The sequence below is a fragment of the Epargyreus clarus genome, unplaced genomic scaffold (genome assembly GCF_041222505.1).
Source record: "Epargyreus clarus isolate Ecla_fem2 unplaced genomic scaffold, WU_Ecla_fem_2.2 ptg000015l, whole genome shotgun sequence".
Lineage (NCBI taxonomy): Eukaryota > Metazoa > Arthropoda > Insecta > Lepidoptera > Hesperiidae > Epargyreus > Epargyreus clarus.
Window position 1 is genome coordinate 4,062,906 of NW_027332223.1, and position 17,046 is coordinate 4,079,951.

Here is a 17,046-nt window from a genome sequence, read left to right on the forward strand (position 1 = left end):
CCCAGACCCAGGAACAGAAATATAAATTCATCATTTAGATATCTGTCTGGACGGGGATCGAACCCGGGACCCTTTGCACGTCAGACCGGTATGGTGACCGCTCCGCCACGCGGGTCGTCAAAAATATTAATTTCGAAGAATTTAAGAAGACTGATTTTGGATACATTGCTACCCTTGTAGAGTAAGACGGAATGCCGGGTATTTAACATTACTGTTACGTGTTACCAAGCTATTAAGTTTAGGTTTATCAGACAACAGTTTACATCGCTATAACAAACCAGATGTAAGTCAAATAAGTGAGGCGTTAGTTTTCCAACACCTTTATGTTATCAATCTTTTTTCTTGTAATCACACGCTGCAATCAACCAATCTTATAAACTTATAAAATATAGAAATATCAAGTAACAATATCTTTGAAACATTTGGGTGGTGAAATTAACACAGCTGCAGCTGTTTCCGTTATATATAATTATAAACGCACCTTCACAAACGAAAATATATTTAAGGATAAGTATAACATTTTTTTTATAAATTAGAGGTAGCAGACGAGCATGCAGTCCACCTGATGGTAAGTGATTACTACCGCCCATGGACATCTGTAATCAACCCCAGATAGGGTTAGATATTCCTACCTGAGGTCGGCCACAGAAGGGCCGCCACCCCTGAAGACTAAGCTGGAACGCCTCGGAAAAGTATGTCTCCCTTACCACACCCTTTAAACCAGAACACAGCAGCGCTTAACACTGCTTATAACGGCAGCAATAGGTGTGCCGGTGGTGCCGCCGGAGTCGAACCACAAAGAGCTCTACCACCGTTATAACATGTTTTGAAAGATGGTAGAACCAATATAGTTCGATCGGGAAGGTAATACCGCACGTATTTCTATCGTAAAGCAGTACCTACTGTGTTTCTGTAGACGGGTGTGTATGCTAGCCTACATATGAGGCGACAATCTCAGTCCTTAGAAGTAGGGACGCATCTGTAACTTCAGATAGAAACTATAGGTTACAACGGATTTAGTTACAGATGTCAATGGGCTGCAACGGCCACTTACGATAAAGTGGCCACTCCATGTTTATTTGCTACTTAAATGTTAAAAAATATGAGATAAAAAACAAAGTGGACCTATATGTTTAAGGAAAAGTGCTTAAAGAATATGTACTTGCATAATAAGAAGTATTTAGATGAAACCGGAGTCTTCTGTCCGTGACAACTTCATTCTTAGTGCCACGTAACGAATACATGCCTCATAATATGAAAAATACAGAATCCGCATAAAACAAAATACTTTTTAGGTTTCAATTTTATTCTTACACTAGCTGACCCGGCAAACTTTGTACCGCTTCAAAATCGATTTATTAAATATATTTCATATAAAATAAAGCCTATGTTACTCGTGGATAATGTAGCTTTCGAATGGTGAAAGAATTTTTAAAATCGGTCCAGTAGTTTCTGAGCCTATTCATTACAATGAAACAAACAAATAAAGTTTTCCTCTTTATAATATTAGTATAGATATAAGATTTACAGTGTCTAATATTAGGAGGATCGAAGGTCCGAAGGTGGATCTAACCAAATTATTGTTTACTGGCGAAAAACAAATAACTATTTAGTCAAAAATCTTAAATTCTAATCAACACAATTTCCAGCATTTTCTAACATGAGCAAATAGTCCCAGATAATCATGGAAATTATTTTATATCACGGCGTGCGTAAATGGACGTTTTACGCACGCTTCGCGTGCGCAAAACCCCCATTTCCGACCCCGTAATATAAAATTTTATACAACACGCGGACGAAAAATGTTTTTCTGACTCGTGTGATTGCAGTCCTCGCCTGCGGCTCGGCCTGCAAACTCACACTTGTCAGAAAAAAATTTTTCGTCCTCGTATTGTAATGTACTATTATCGATTAGCAATTATGATTTCTTTCATAAATAATTCTTTTTTCAAATAGAAAAAAATAATTACTTTTCGGTACGCATTCGTTATTCATATAATCGTTTCACAATATATGTAGGTGCCGTCTACATTTTCTTTATTCCAAGTACACATAATGACCCGTAATTATACCTCATTACCCAGTTCACAACTACACATTACGGCTGTTACGTAAAGTCGAACACGTCCCTTGAAACACTTAAAAGTAAATCTTTATAGTTATATCAGTAACTGTCACTTGGAATTAACTTCCGATCGCAGTTTTTCATTACTAAGGCTCGTAATTAATAGTCAATCTACCCAATGTTTTGTCTCCCAAAAATCGACATTTGACAATTACTTCATAGTAGAAATTATATCTTCGTACCACAAATTCGGTCTTTGATTGACAAAATTTGGAATATTATTAATAGGCGTAAATTATAATTAATACTACGTTCATGTCCATAAATATATTCATAAACATTGTCCACCTGTTCTAAAAAATTAGATTCACTTTAGATTCTAGGCCCGAAAAAAATATAAAAAAGCTATGACTAAGCTGTCCACTTCAGTGCAGATGTCTGGAATAGTTATCAGTAAACATTTTCGACTTACTAAATTTCTCTAGATATTTAGTACGAGGTGAATTCAATTTTTGTGAGAAATCAGGTAAAAATTAAAATCTGGTTTACGTATTTATCAACTTAGCAAGCAAGTTTTACGTAAAGACTTAACGGTCACCGTACCTGTCGCTTTCATGTGACGGTCCGCGCACACTTGAATTACAAGGGATGAATGGGACATTAGACATTTATCCGTCAACGCAGCCCATGTCGCCCGTATAACATGTTACGTACATGCGTACGCCATAACAATTGCCATAACTTGATACCTGCCTTGCCTGCTTTGCTGACCAAATAAATATCACGAGCATTACACATGGCAACATTGGTTACAACCTGCGATGTCTTTTCGATATACGATGATGTTTTCATTTTAAAATTTATGCGCGCGCGTTCGTTACGATGCGAGCTGTCATATATCCGCCATTTTGTTTTATTGCGAATGCAACCGTTGTGCTCGCTTTGATAGCGTACAATTTTCTGAAACGGCTTTATTTTCTAACAAAGCGTTACTCGGAGAGGTAAAGGAGACTTTATTTAAAGGTGTCGTAAGAGCATGTATTGAATGCGGCTGTCTCGAAAGTGAAAAGTCGATCAGTGTTGGTGGTCGAACCCGGGGCTTGTTCCCACGAGTATCGCGCGCTGGAAAATTTATGTTTATGAACTGAGAAATCTGTCATAAGAGATACGAATGGCGTGGCTGAAATAGCGTGAATAATTTTTCATGCGAAAGGACTTCGCGATGAGAAAGTTTGCGAACTTTTCCTTGTTGTGTCCTAGCACTTATGTCCTTGTATGATTTGAGATTTATTTTATAGAGTATTAAATAATAACATGGTTCTTTTTATTTTTTGTATTTTTTATTGTTTTATTTTAGTAGATCGCAATTTATTCCGCTACCTTCCGATTTCTGAATACTATTGCGCGGTTTGGGCCGTGTCTTCTATCAAAAAGGGAAAGGTTAAGGCCGAACTCCAAAGTCCACTACGCCTTCATTTAGATACTATTAGGCTTTAACCTAAATTCTGAAAACCATATATACTGAACTAACACACTCGATCTATTATTATATACAATAATATATCTTACAATAATCTACTTCTCTTGTGTTCTGGTTTGTAAGATGAGATGTACGAGTATGTAAGAGATATAGCTTTTCGCGATTCTATTACAAAATCAACACCGCCACACCTGTTTCTGTTCAATAATGTGTACCTCAGATAGTATTCTGTTGTTTGTGTATAACTCATTTTTTTTTTATTAAAATCTGACTGCACATAGACATCACGCAATACCTTGTAAGTACCTACTATTTACCAATAGGTGTATTCAAGACCGTTTCGTACTTTTATTTTTAAGTTGCTACTATTATTGTGTTTCTTATCATTTATTTATGCAAACTATATGCTGTAAAGCCGTAAAATGGTATAGAACAGTGGGAGATTGTGAAATTCACGCTCGTTTCACAGTTGAAATGTTCTCAGTGCAACGATGGTGTTTTATGACCTGTACGCTATTCATTCTGGGTCTGAGAAGTGAGTAAAATTTCATACTTTATCTTATATTTTGGTACTACTGATTTAGTAATATCAGGCGCTCAACCGACCCCTAAGGCTTGTAACTCATTTACAAAGTTTCAGCAGATTCGTCTGTAGAAGATCATTGTTATACCTGTTTCTGCATTATAAGTAGTGTTAAGTGCAGCTGTGTTGAGTTTTGAGGTGATAAGGGAGACATACTTATCGGAGCCGTTTCAATTGAGTTCTCAGGGGTACAAACGCATCCGTAGCCGACCGCACGTAAGATTTCCTGATTTGAAGGGTGAGGTAAAGAAGGTATACTTATCAGAGACGTTTTAACTTAGTCCTCAGGGGAAGCAACGCATCAGTGACAAACCTCTGGTGGGACTATCTCTTCTAGAGTTGATTACAAATATTTATGGGTAGCAGAAGCCACTAAACATCAGGTGGACGGCATGCTCATTTCTTACTTCAATATTATATTTAAAATAAATATAAATACATCATAGTGTAACTTGGGTAAAGTTACGGAAATAAGCTAATCTTATATGTATTTCAAGGATTTGCCGACGCGGATATACAATACAACATACATCGGTTCACTCCACCAGTACCACATATCAAATACAGTAAGCTGTCGCCAGCAAAGTGGTCCACATCTGTCCTCAAGAGCGAAGTTAGTTCCGCCTCAACACTGGAGAACGCTGAACCGGGCTTCGACTTCACTGAAGAAGAAATGGAGAAACTGAAGTTATGGCCCGCTGGAGTCATTCCTTACTATATTGATGAGTTCTCTTTCGGTAAGTGTAGTGTGGATTTATATTGTTTTAATTTTATTTATTTTATTAAGGAAATATCCTTAAGAACTTGCTACTTGTAGAATTATCTCAGTGCTACTTGTAGAATTATCATAATTTAAGAATCATAGTGTAAGATGTAATCTAAAAATATCATATGGTTCTAGTGTCTTTAAAATTAGAACAGCCACACCCATTTCTAATGTAAAGCAATTTTACGTTTCGGAGGAAGAGTGTGCATCAATAACAATACACCTAAGAACGGCTTCGGAGAGGTAGATCGTGTTCTATATGAAGTTGGACAGAGATGTCTATAGACGACTCGTTTATTCATAGTTCACCTACGGAGGCACCACCATCACATGTATCTCTGCCTTATAACAGCAGTGTTAGGTGCTACTGTGTTCCGCTTTGAAGTGTATAGTATCCTTACGAATATCAACGTATCAGTAGACAATCCAGATAGGAGCCCAATCTTATCTGTGGTGGATGACATGTTGTCCATGGGCGAGAGTAGCCACCTACAATCAAGAGTAGCATATTAATAAATATAAAAAATACTAATATGTGTTCTGTCGTATGTTTTTGATACCAGATAAAGTCTTCCGTGACCGCATACGCACTTTCCTTGCGGAAACGAATAGAATCGCTGGTCTGAATTTCTTCGAGCTGTACCGACCACCCGAAGACGAGAAGTCTCGATGGGTAATCTTCATCAATCGCCAAGGTCTTCTCGGTTGTGCTGATCATCCTTTTAAGAATTTCACAACTGTAGGAGTGCAGGTACTTATATTTGTATCTAATATTGATACTGCTTTTATTATCGCTAAACATAATGTATATAATATTATTCTCACAATAGCCCTTCTTAAAATTATGACAGGCTAGATTTTTTTTTTCTCACCGAGAATTTTTATATGTAATGAAAGTAGCAACTAGCGTAACTCACTTTATGACTCTACTGGCCTAAACATCTGTACTCAACTCCAGATATATGATTAACCTCAGATTGATTATCGGAGATAGGTTGCAGATACTACCACACCTATTTCTACCTAATAACAGCAGTGTTAGGCGCTGCTGTGTTCCGGTTTGAAGGGTGTGGTAAGGGAGACAGGCTTTTCCGAGGCATTTCAGCTTAGTCCTCAGGGGTAGCGGCGCATCTGTGGCCGACCTTAGGTGGGAATATCTAATCCTATCTGGGGTTGATTACAGATGTCCATGGGCGGCAGTAGCCACTTACCATCAGGTGGACTGTATGCTCGTCTGCTACTCCTATATTATAAAAAAAAAAGATATATTGATATCCATGAGCTTCTTATAAGTGTCTCTCCTTTACTACCTTCAAACCAGAACAGTAGCGTTGAACAGCTGTCAACAAGCAAGAACGGTTCCGTCACCTTAGCAGTTGATGGGTGTGGAGGTGATTATTGTCTTGAGCAAATTAATATTTTTTGTTTCAGAAAGTGGTACTTGGGTACGATTGTTTAGCAACTGGTGGAGAACTTGCTGAAGCGGTGCTTGCGTTAGTGGGAGTGCCACCACAGCACAATGCGCCAGATAGAGATGAATACATAAACATCGTGGAAAAGAATATAATGCCTGGTACGGTTAACATTATGTTATAATAAGACAATAAAGATCGTATAAAGAAATCATCAACAATATCTATTGTTATTGTGTATCTACAGGACATCATACTTATGTCTGTATATCTTCTCAGACATACTATTATTACATATTATATGTAAGTAATAAGTACTTTAGACTAATTAAAAATACGTATACTACAACAGAATTTCTGCCAAAAATACCCTTACTCGCATACTCGATTTTATTTCATTTCAGGAAAGGCTTATTTATTCAACATCCTTAAAAATGACGAATGGTTATTTCACGAAGTTGATTATGATTTCTTGAGCGCTGGACACTATTCATTACACAAATATACTGTAAATGGGATGGCTACAATAGAACCTGTGGTAGACAATTATTTATGTTACATTGCTTACAATTTTATAAGGCTTTTTAGTACTATGCGACAACGGTTAAATTGAAAATATATTTTGTTGCTACTAATCAAAATTTAATTTCAGAGAGAAATTAAAGTTACCATAGGAGAGGGAACAGGTTTCAGTTATAATGATATTTGGAAAATTAGAATGTTATACAATTTTATATCCAAAAAAAGACTTAGATCCGCAAATGTTCCAGAATGTAGTAAGCTGTTCAATCTTAGCAGTAATTTTAGCAATTTTGAACCTGAGTCTGAAGATGAAGTGCAGCCCAGAAAGAAACCCCCTAAATATTTAGGATTGCCTGACAATACCCAGGGATTATTGGAATCACCAACTGGCAATTCTCACTCCGAAGAACCTGTAGGTTCGACACCTCCATCCAATATAAAATCAAATAAAAAAGCAAGTTCAGAAGAGGACGATTCAGAAGGAGTGGAATATAATGTTAATCAAAACATGCCGGAAATTAATAATAGTAAAGAAGAATTTCCAAAATCAAACAAAATGAAGCAAAAGGTGCCAGTAGATCCAGAGAAGATTTTAGAACTATCGGATTACAAAACCGAAGATGAAAACGAACTAAAACCGGCCGACAGAAAGTTTACTCGACCTGGTGGAAAGCAAAGAATTGTTTGAAATAAAAATTCGTTATTAAATTTAAAATTAATCATTTATTACATTGGCTATCACATTATAGGCACGTTTGTATGTCTCGTTTTACGTAACATGTTTCACATATAACTTCGCAACACCACTTAAACTGGCAGTTGCAGTTCTCAGTCTCCCTGATGGTACTTTGTACGTATCCTCGTCTACAGCAAAGTTGATCACAACTATCAGTTCCGGCTGAACTAATATTACATTGGCGGCCTTCTGTGCCAAGAGATCCAGTCTTTAAATTTGGAGAACAAAAATCTGGCGATTCTTCTGAGTAGATGATATCTTTCTTGCCTGGACGCTTAATACTCGGACTCTCTGGCATGAAACTATCGCCATCGTTACTGGAGATTACCTGCATCATAAATATATTATTAATAAGCACAATTAACAAGCATTGTTTGACTAGTGGTTGAAACTAGGCATTTCAATGGAGGGGTCTGAAGTTCAAATCCCAGGCACGCACCTCCAATTTTTCAAAATTACGTGTGTATTATAAAATTATTTATCACTAGCTCTAACGGTGAAGGAATATATCATGAGGAAAACCTACATACCTGAGATATTAAAAAAGTTATCAAAGGTCTGTGAAGTCTACTAATTTGTACCTGGCCGTCTTACTCTTCGATATTTCCCTTTCTGAGAGAAAACCCATATCTAGCAGTGGGGTACTAATGATAATGGTGATGAAATATAATATTAAAAATTTAATTTAATCTATTTTTTTTTAATTTGGGTTCAATATTTGTTACCTTAGCAGCTCCTTCGAATCTGTCCCTTAGGCGATCGCCTACTTCTCTGAAGGTAGGCATCCTCCACCAGCACGTCCTGAGTGTACAGGATCCCGATAGACCGTGACACTTACACTCCACTTTCATATTGTTTTTGATTGCCTAAAACAGAAAAATATTAAAATTAGAGATAAAGTTAGCATCCTTGATTTTGATAAAACGCTTTCTTATATGCGGAATATGGAATAGAATGAGAAGATTTTTTTGATAATTATGACAAATTTTTGCAACGAAACCCTTTTGAACTAAAATTCGATGGTATTCCAAAATTACTAACCAACCTCCCAGCGTTGTGATTATGAAGTTTTATCAGGGTCTTTATGTCGCTTCGTTTTCTGTAGCGGCTGTCCATGAATTCTCTGGACTTCTGCAGTCCAAAGCGCACGTTGTCGCTGCAGCCCCCCCACTGCCAACGGTCTGACTGTACTGGCGCCGGGGGAAGAGGCACCGGGGCCACTCGTCCACGACGAGGTTTGGGTACACCCTGGGATAAAAGATTGATTTGATTTTTTATTTAGTGTTTTATGTATATTGCTTGGGACTACTCGTATATAAGTCGTATCAGCGTAAAAATAAAGGGAATAGGTCATAATTAAAATAAAGTTGCTCTTAATACCTTTCGGCGCCATGTGGCTTTCATTGACCTTTCAAAGTGACCTAAGTATTAACTTGATAAATTGAAGTAAATTAGCCCTGTTAAAGTTCAGTATATATAACTTATGATATTTTAAAATATCTTTCGGTTCTAGGTCTGAACTTGTCCTTGAGTGTGCATACACTCTATAGTCTGGAATCCTATAAGAGGTTGTTGAGTGCAGATATTATTACATTGTTTTTATTAACTACTTTTTCTTTTTAAAAAAATAAAAATGTTACAAAATTACAAGTAAAAACGGTGGTAAGTGGCTTATTAATAAACATCGGTAATCAATACCCAATAAGCTCAGCTCAAATTCTCTAAATAGCTCCAATACTTAACATTTATGTAATAACCATTTAGCAATAAACTAAACACGTTATTGGCATCTCGATGAAAACTTAAACAACAATTTTGCAATATTTGCAACTGACGTGACAAGTAACACCGGCACGTTGATTTACTGGTATCGTCAATTATTTCTTGAATAGTTACTTATTATTTCTAGGATAGTTATTTCAACGGCTAACTGAATTTAAAGTGCATAGTAATTGACTTGTTAATTCAGCGAGATAGCGTAAATAATATGTCAAATTATTCTGCGTTAACAAATCTTGGCAATTCTCGTGTTTTGATTTAATAACCGTTTTAGTTAACTTTAATAATGTTCATCGAAATTTAAAGTGTTTTGCAGTTCACTTACCTTAGACGCTTAAAAACATTTCTTCGGACATTAAAATCTTTACAATAGGATTTTAATTTTTTTACAAAAACTGTTTGATTTGGAAAAAACCAAATAATTTGTATTATGAAAAACTCTTTGATAATAATACCAAAACAATAAATAATTGAATTATATATTTTCCACATTCATCATTAAAACTGAATTTGCAACACGTCTGTAATTTGTCGCAGATAGCATTACTATCCTGGTATATAGTTGATGTTATATATCTAAACGAAATCCAGTGAATCAAACGTTTTTCATGGCCGAAGTTTTCCTGTATATAAAAACACAATACCTTCTCGCAAGAACATTCTAGAAGAGATCCAGCTGTACACGCTCTGGTTATAGCGTATGTCACTCCGGCCGCGGTGATCGCATTCACGAACCCCGTCTCTCTTGTATCTAATAAAATAAAAATAAAAAACTAATCAATACTGTGTGTATACAATATTATTATGATCTTAAAAATGCCGGGGCACGCGGGCATAAAGGAATTCAGAAGCCCTTAGGGGAGAGAAATGATTTAAGGAAAAATAAAAAAAATACGATCACTTAGAAAGATAACAAAAATACAATCATATTCATAAAATATTATAATAAAAATATAATTGTTGAAACATCAACATTTCAATTTAGAAATGAAAGACGTGAAAGAGAATATTATGGCTTCTAGGGGCCACTCTTGTGACTCTTAGAGTAAATTTATTAAATTTAAGAATATCAATGCATGTACGACTAGGTACATGGTACTCCTGTCCTATTTAGGATTCGTCATAAATATCCATAAGGAAAAGTTTCACTTAAAATCAATAACGTGAACGATTGCACTTTCTATCACAAAAAAGCTATACACACATCAATGACCTCAATGTAATATAATTACAAGTAACTGTTGAAATAAGTAAAGTCCAAAGAAGTAAATTGTATTTCAATGAGTTTACTGCGTTCGTTATTAACAGAGAAACATTTAATACCTCTAACTGGGTTCTTCATGTAAGTCAATCGAATACAGTTAAGCTTACGAAGCGGCATTAGAATTGCAAGTGCAAAGTGGTAATAACTGTGTCACTGTTTTATAACTCGAAAACTGGAGTCGTTTCGTCGCGGTCGTCAATGCACTAGGGCATAGAAATAAAATGCAAGAGGCTGAACGTAAAGCACTACAATGTGAAGCTGTTGACCCAAAAATCAATATTCACACGGTGTTTGTATCCATTGTAATAAAGAACGATGAGCTTCACGAATCGAAGGCTCGTCCATAAAACATCGCCGTGATACATGGCCGCGGCGGACGGGGAACGTTATTGGACGGATTTCACAGTCATTAAAGCCAATGTTGGACAAAAACTCGTACGTACTGGTCAACACGGACATCGTGGAGTTCTTATTGCGCAGAATTTCCTCCTTCCAGTAATTCTCGGAAACTTTATATTTAATCATATGTTTTCTTCGTCGGAAACTGGCGTGTTTGTTTTCAAAAACATGTACCTGCTTGCAGTGTGCCTACGAGTGTATTTCTTATGATCAACGATTTTCTGTACAGTTATTTTTATAACGAGTAACTACTACATAAATTATTCTATAGCTTTTCCTTATAAACAGCTAAGACTACTACATACATACTTCGTAGCATAATGTTAATCCGTTTACTTGCTTATAATTGATCAAGTATTTCAAAATCTGTAAAAAGTTGTACATACTTTATATCGGGATAATGTATCTAGTATGTTAAAGAAAAAATAGCCGCATACCTAGTTAGGTACAAAATTACTAGGTAGGTAGTAAATATGATGGTTGTCATTGAAATATAAAAAAAAACATTTTTTTGTTTAATTTTGCAATTAATATCCTTAATGATTAGGTCTGCAATCAGAATTAAAAGAATATTTAAGTATAAACATTTCGCAAAATTTTAGATTTACTAGAATCTTACTCGTATCATTCACATAGTGATGTTCGCTTAGACAAATTAAATGTTGTACATCGTTCATAGCCGTGTATTAGGCAAGCACCTGGCCATAACAATTAACGACGGGTCAACCGATGTTGGATGAATATTCAGATGGCATGAATAATGTGAAAATTGCCGCGCCAGCCATCCACTGAATATGCGAACATCAACTTAACTTGCCATAGTACACGTAAATCAGTTTACTAACTAATAACTATACTAGTAAAATACAAAAAGCAGTTAACTAAACAATAACCAAAGTAGTAGAATACAAATTGAATACACCTAAATTATATTTTGCCTATAAATACTAAATTGTCACATTTAGTTTCGTTAAGTAATGTAATTAAACTTTAAAAATAGTAAACCACTATCAGAAATTGACTAACAAATATATACGTACTTCGTAAAGAGCGGCAAAAATTATAATGTGCCTAAAATCGATTGCGATCGATGCCTAAAATGAATGAAATATGTGGGTTTACGAAATGATATTAAATTCACTTTCGGAAAATTTAAACTGAAAGCCTTATATTACTTATAATCACTGTATTATTTATTTAGTGCTTTCTAAGTTCACATTTATTTATTGTACAGAAAATAAATAAGCGCATTTTATTGCATTCATCATCAACGGGAAGAATTAGTAACCAGTAATACTTTCAATCGTATATAATATCGTATATATTACTGAACAAATATACCATTTTCTGCCGTTAACGCAATTTAACATACTTATCTTATTTTACTACGTCTGAAGTAAAGTTTTTGTTTGGGTCGATGACTTCATATCGATGTCTTTCGATTACGACTAAGCTTTGATCGGCTTTATGGCTATCGTGAGATTTACTTAACTAAGTCTTGGTAGCCAATCGATTCGATACAGCGCAAATTTGAGCCGTTTCTGATTGGGTTCGTTCATTTTGAGGGTCACGTAGGCCTTAGAAACCTTTTTAATTAATTTACACGTTTTATATTATATACAAATGGCTTTAAATTAACTCTTTAAAGGGTCTTATTTTCAGGGAAGTAATTTGGGAAGATAACAGTAGGTCTTATCGACTTAAATACTTATATACACACGTATACCATACATGTATAATTGATTGGGAATAAATTAAATCAAATATAATTTGTTCTTAAAACTTCACTAACCACAACTAAATCGAAGGAAAATTTAAAAGAAAATACGGAAACGAAATTTGAATTGTTTCTTAAATACAATCCAATAACCTATTTTCAATTTTTTAACTACTCTTTAAGATTATAATGTAAATCTAAGTATACTCGAACAGTCTTCATAAAATATTACGAATTAAATAATATCAAGATGGTTTTATAAACAAAACGATCTCCCATCAAAGTCTAATGACATCATCGTAACGACACTGTGATGAGCTTTGGTCTGCCATTGAATTCGTCACAGACGAGATCCGTAGCATAATTGAAGGCCTAACGCTTCGCGAATATTGTCTAGTAACTAATGCTAAGCAAGAAGACATTATGACTGTCTTTATCGTAAGTACGTTTGATTTGTATTGTTGCGCTGGCACGCGGACGTTAAGCGGATCGAATAGCCTTTATTAGAAAGATCAGTTGCGGTGGTCCAATTGTAATGTGCTTAATACATCTTCTTAAGTTCTTAACTCTTAATACCCTAGAGCTATGACATTAAACATAGGAGGTTGCCATCATTTTAGCAGTACAAGGCGTTAACATAGTTCAGTGATAGGAACGAGGCATTCATTAAGTTCAGATTAGATAAACTCGGTGCTTACGCAATGCGGAGTTGGCTGAAGATCGGGATCGGCCGCGCCTATCGATCCCATGCTAATTGGGCCCGTATACCGCGGAACGACTTCGTATCGTCGTCGCATTCCGCCAGCCCGCCACACGTCCAAGGAGATACAGCGAAATTTATTGCACAAACAATTTATATAATTGACGTGCGACAAAAAAGCGAGAGTGCACACCCATCCAACGCAGAATTCAGCCCGTAATTACACTGCGTCACCGGCTCTCGACGACGGTGATTTTCATAGGTATTTTTATCAGCCGGCAATTAAATTTCGCCGGACGTCTCCAAGGATGCGTCCTCGGGTGGAATTATGAGAGGAATGTCAATTTCGAGATATTTTACTAGTCGTTTAGCGGGCGATTGAGAAAAAGCGAGGTCGCGGAGGGGAGAGGCCTGGGAACAGGTCCGCCCCGCGCGGATGCCGTGAACGCCACGCTTTTTCTGGTACGCACCGTGCGCTGTCGATAGGACAGCTCGGTCGCGACACTCGGCCGTCATTATAAATCTGTGGCGGTGAGCTCAGAGCCGAGCATTCCGCGCGCTCCGCTCGCGTTATGCCCTGTAATTATCACAAAACGCAGCCCCGACTCGCAAATATGTCGTCGGGATCGAGGGACATGACATTCTCATCACCAAACGCTGCCTTTTTTCTAGCGTCTCTGGCCTCGAAATATGTTCAGCAACGAACCACTCCCACGACATCCGCCTGTCATTATATTCGGGGCTTCATGACGGTGCGTGCTTTTTGCGAAGGCTGCCACGAGCGGCGGAGGAATGTCGGTATTCGTGTTCGCTGAATAATTCAGTGAAATTGTCAATCGATCAATAAAACCGATGGAATCAAATTGATTCACACTTAAAGGTTCCATAACGCGTCGATGGGGTTTGTTTTTGCTGAGTCAAAATGCTTGGGAGTCGTCCTGCCATTCACGTCCAGTCAATCATTGGGCACGTGCTCCACGTCATGGAAACGCTGCACCGGCTTTTCTTGGGTTGGATAATTGACAAGTAGCTTCATATAAACAGGTGCCTGTACGGTAGGTGTAGACATAACCAGTTTCGTAGGAAGCGTGATTAAGGCCCAGTCATAGCCACGGTCCAACGAGATAAAGCGCTCTTGTTACTATCTATGGGTAATTCAAATGTAGGTATTGAACAAACAAGGGTTGATAAAATTTGTTCAGTACGAACAATCGTATGTGAATTTGTTTATGCATCAGATAGGATGTAAGCGGTATAGGTATATTTACAATTATGTGTGTCTTCGGCGTTAAATGTGTAATATAGAGCCAAGTTACTAATAATGCGTACTACTTTCAGCACATTTTCAGATACTTTTCAATGGTCAGGCTCACAAACGTACAATTTTTAATCTGTTTACAAAAATGCAATGACCTTTTTTAGGAATTAAAATTTAAAAGAAAATGACATTGACAATGACAATGGTAACATAAACAACATCTGACAGAAGTTTCATAAGAATTTTAATATAAAAAGATATTAAAAGTACATAATGGAAATATAACAGATATAAGAAAAAATATAACAAAATGGATCCAGTAATGATGTTCCATTACTTTACTTTCGCAGTAGTTTTTTATATGACATTCTTAGAAGAGCAGGAAGTGCAAGAAGTAGAAGATATTTCATACTCCCAAGACACTGCATTGAAATCTTGAAAATAATATTCTTATACAGAAGAACTCAAGTATTAATTATTACTTTTAATGCTTAATACCTCATAGAAGACCTAAATGAAGATAATATCAGAAATAAGCTTACAAATTGAAAAAAATGAAAAGTGAAAATTTGAAATTAAAGTAAGTTATATTTTGAACATTAACAGGATTTTTATTATGTATACCTTAGCTACCTACTAATCTTATAATTAACTTAGAATTTTAAATCAAATGAGATTTTAGAAATTACTAGCTAACCCGGCAAACGTTGTGTTGCCATATAAATAAAAAAAATTAGTAGTGAAGAACCCTTATCATTTATGGGTATGAAAAATAGATAGTAGTCGATTCTCAGACCTACTGAATATGCATATAAAATTTTGTGAATATCGGTAAAGCATTTTCGGAGTACGGTAACTAACATTGTGACACGAGATTTTATATATAAGATAATCTAACTACCAAGACACTGCATTGAAATATAACTTATTATATAAGATCGGTCATAGGTGCAAAGGTGCTGTTCCTTAGAACTAAATATTCTTCAAGGACTTACATTTAAAATATAAGAGCTTTTATAATATAAAAGCGCATAACACTACCATTGTACAATAGAATCAACGGACCTCCAAGAAAATTTAATGTTTTGAATTAAATCTTGAAGGTATTTATCATAAAAAAGATATTGCACCAATCAGTATCACTCCCGCTGTTGGAACCTTATTAATCGCTAGCTTCTTAGTGTAACAAAAAAGAAATAACTACATCCACAATATTTTATAAATGAATTAAAATTACATCCTCAAACACTTCGCGTGCACACACACATCAAACTTAATTATATTAATAGCAATATTAATATCGATATCACTCGCATATTACTACTCAATACCTCTTTAACGACTTAATCATGGCATTTCATAGCGCAACCAATTACAACATTAATCAATTGCAGTAACGACATAAATTATATCGATATATCGATATGAAACAAAGTGCGAATGCCTCGGGACCCGTCAAATTGTGAGATAGCGCCGAGATCATCTACTGGCCATATGTGAAATTGTTGAGGATTTTGCAATTTTAATTTTATTTATAACGAGCGGACGCGAGTTGGGAGCGATGGGCGATTTACACTAAGAGTTGGGACGTAATGGACGTGGGCGAGATTTTTTTTACTTTAACAGAATCATGTAAAATGTAGATTAAGTATCCCTATAGTTTAGAGCGCGTTATCCTTTTTATGACACACTTAACATACGTAGAAGGCCTATCCATAGTGTTACCTAAGGTTGTGTAAAGAGCGCTGTTATCAATTCCACACGTATATCGCCTCAGGGCCACCTAAAACATTATTTTGCTTTCTCTACGACAAAACCGATCCGCGCTTACACTTGCACCACAACCCAAATCGGCCGGACGTTCCCGCTAGAAACTGATAAACTGAAACTCGCTTCTCGATACAGATCGCTCCATTCGCTCGTCTGAGGCGACTTTAAATTAACCGTTCACGCACTCGGTACAGGAATTTTAGATTTGATATGGAGACGACGGCAGCGACACTTGCCTTTAATCTTCGTATCTAGAAAACGTTATTAGACGTTAATTAAATAAAGTTACGAAATTGGAGTGTTTGTAAGTGTCAAAACTGCTTTTTTTATAATCTGATTGATCGGAGATAAAACGTGTCAATTCGCAATGATTGGAGATTAGCGTTTTAATACAAAGATATTGACGCCCGTTATTACTAATGGTCTAATATTTATTAAAAAAAATGTAAAAAAAAGCCTACCAGATATTCAATAGGCGATTTGGCAATTCGTAGTACTTAAGCAACATTTGGAAAATTCTGCTACTTTGGCGAAAAATTTACATGTTTGGACTTTGGTAGGTAAAATATCAATTGTTTTTATGTATACAAGGCAT

At 36.1% G+C, this 17,046-nt stretch overlaps 2 protein-coding genes across 2 annotated transcripts in view; one reads left to right on the forward strand and one right to left on the reverse strand.

Moving 5' to 3' along the window:
- Positions 1–7,516, forward strand: part of LOC140747851 (uncharacterized) — an 8,704-nt gene extending 1,188 nt beyond the window's left edge. The window contains exons 2-6 of the mRNA XM_073080467.1: positions 4,626–4,865; positions 5,458–5,645; positions 6,326–6,467; positions 6,711–6,844; positions 6,959–7,516. Coding sequence (XP_072936568.1) covers positions 4,626–4,865; positions 5,458–5,645; positions 6,326–6,467; positions 6,711–6,844; positions 6,959–7,516 — 1,262 coding nt within the window. The remainder of the gene's footprint in view (positions 1–4,625; positions 4,866–5,457; positions 5,646–6,325; positions 6,468–6,710; positions 6,845–6,958) is intronic.
- Positions 7,517–7,528: 12 nt separating this feature from the next.
- The window catches only part of Wnt6 (Wnt oncogene analog 6), a 44,880-nt gene continuing 35,362 nt past the window's right edge, over positions 7,529–17,046 (reverse strand). The window contains exons 3-6 of the mRNA XM_073081229.1: positions 9,988–10,094; positions 8,606–8,812; positions 8,290–8,430; positions 7,529–7,892 (exon numbers count right to left, since the gene is read on the reverse strand). Coding sequence (XP_072937330.1) covers positions 7,572–7,892; positions 8,290–8,430; positions 8,606–8,812; positions 9,988–10,094 — 776 coding nt within the window. The 3' untranslated portion in view covers positions 7,529–7,571. The remainder of the gene's footprint in view (positions 7,893–8,289; positions 8,431–8,605; positions 8,813–9,987; positions 10,095–17,046) is intronic.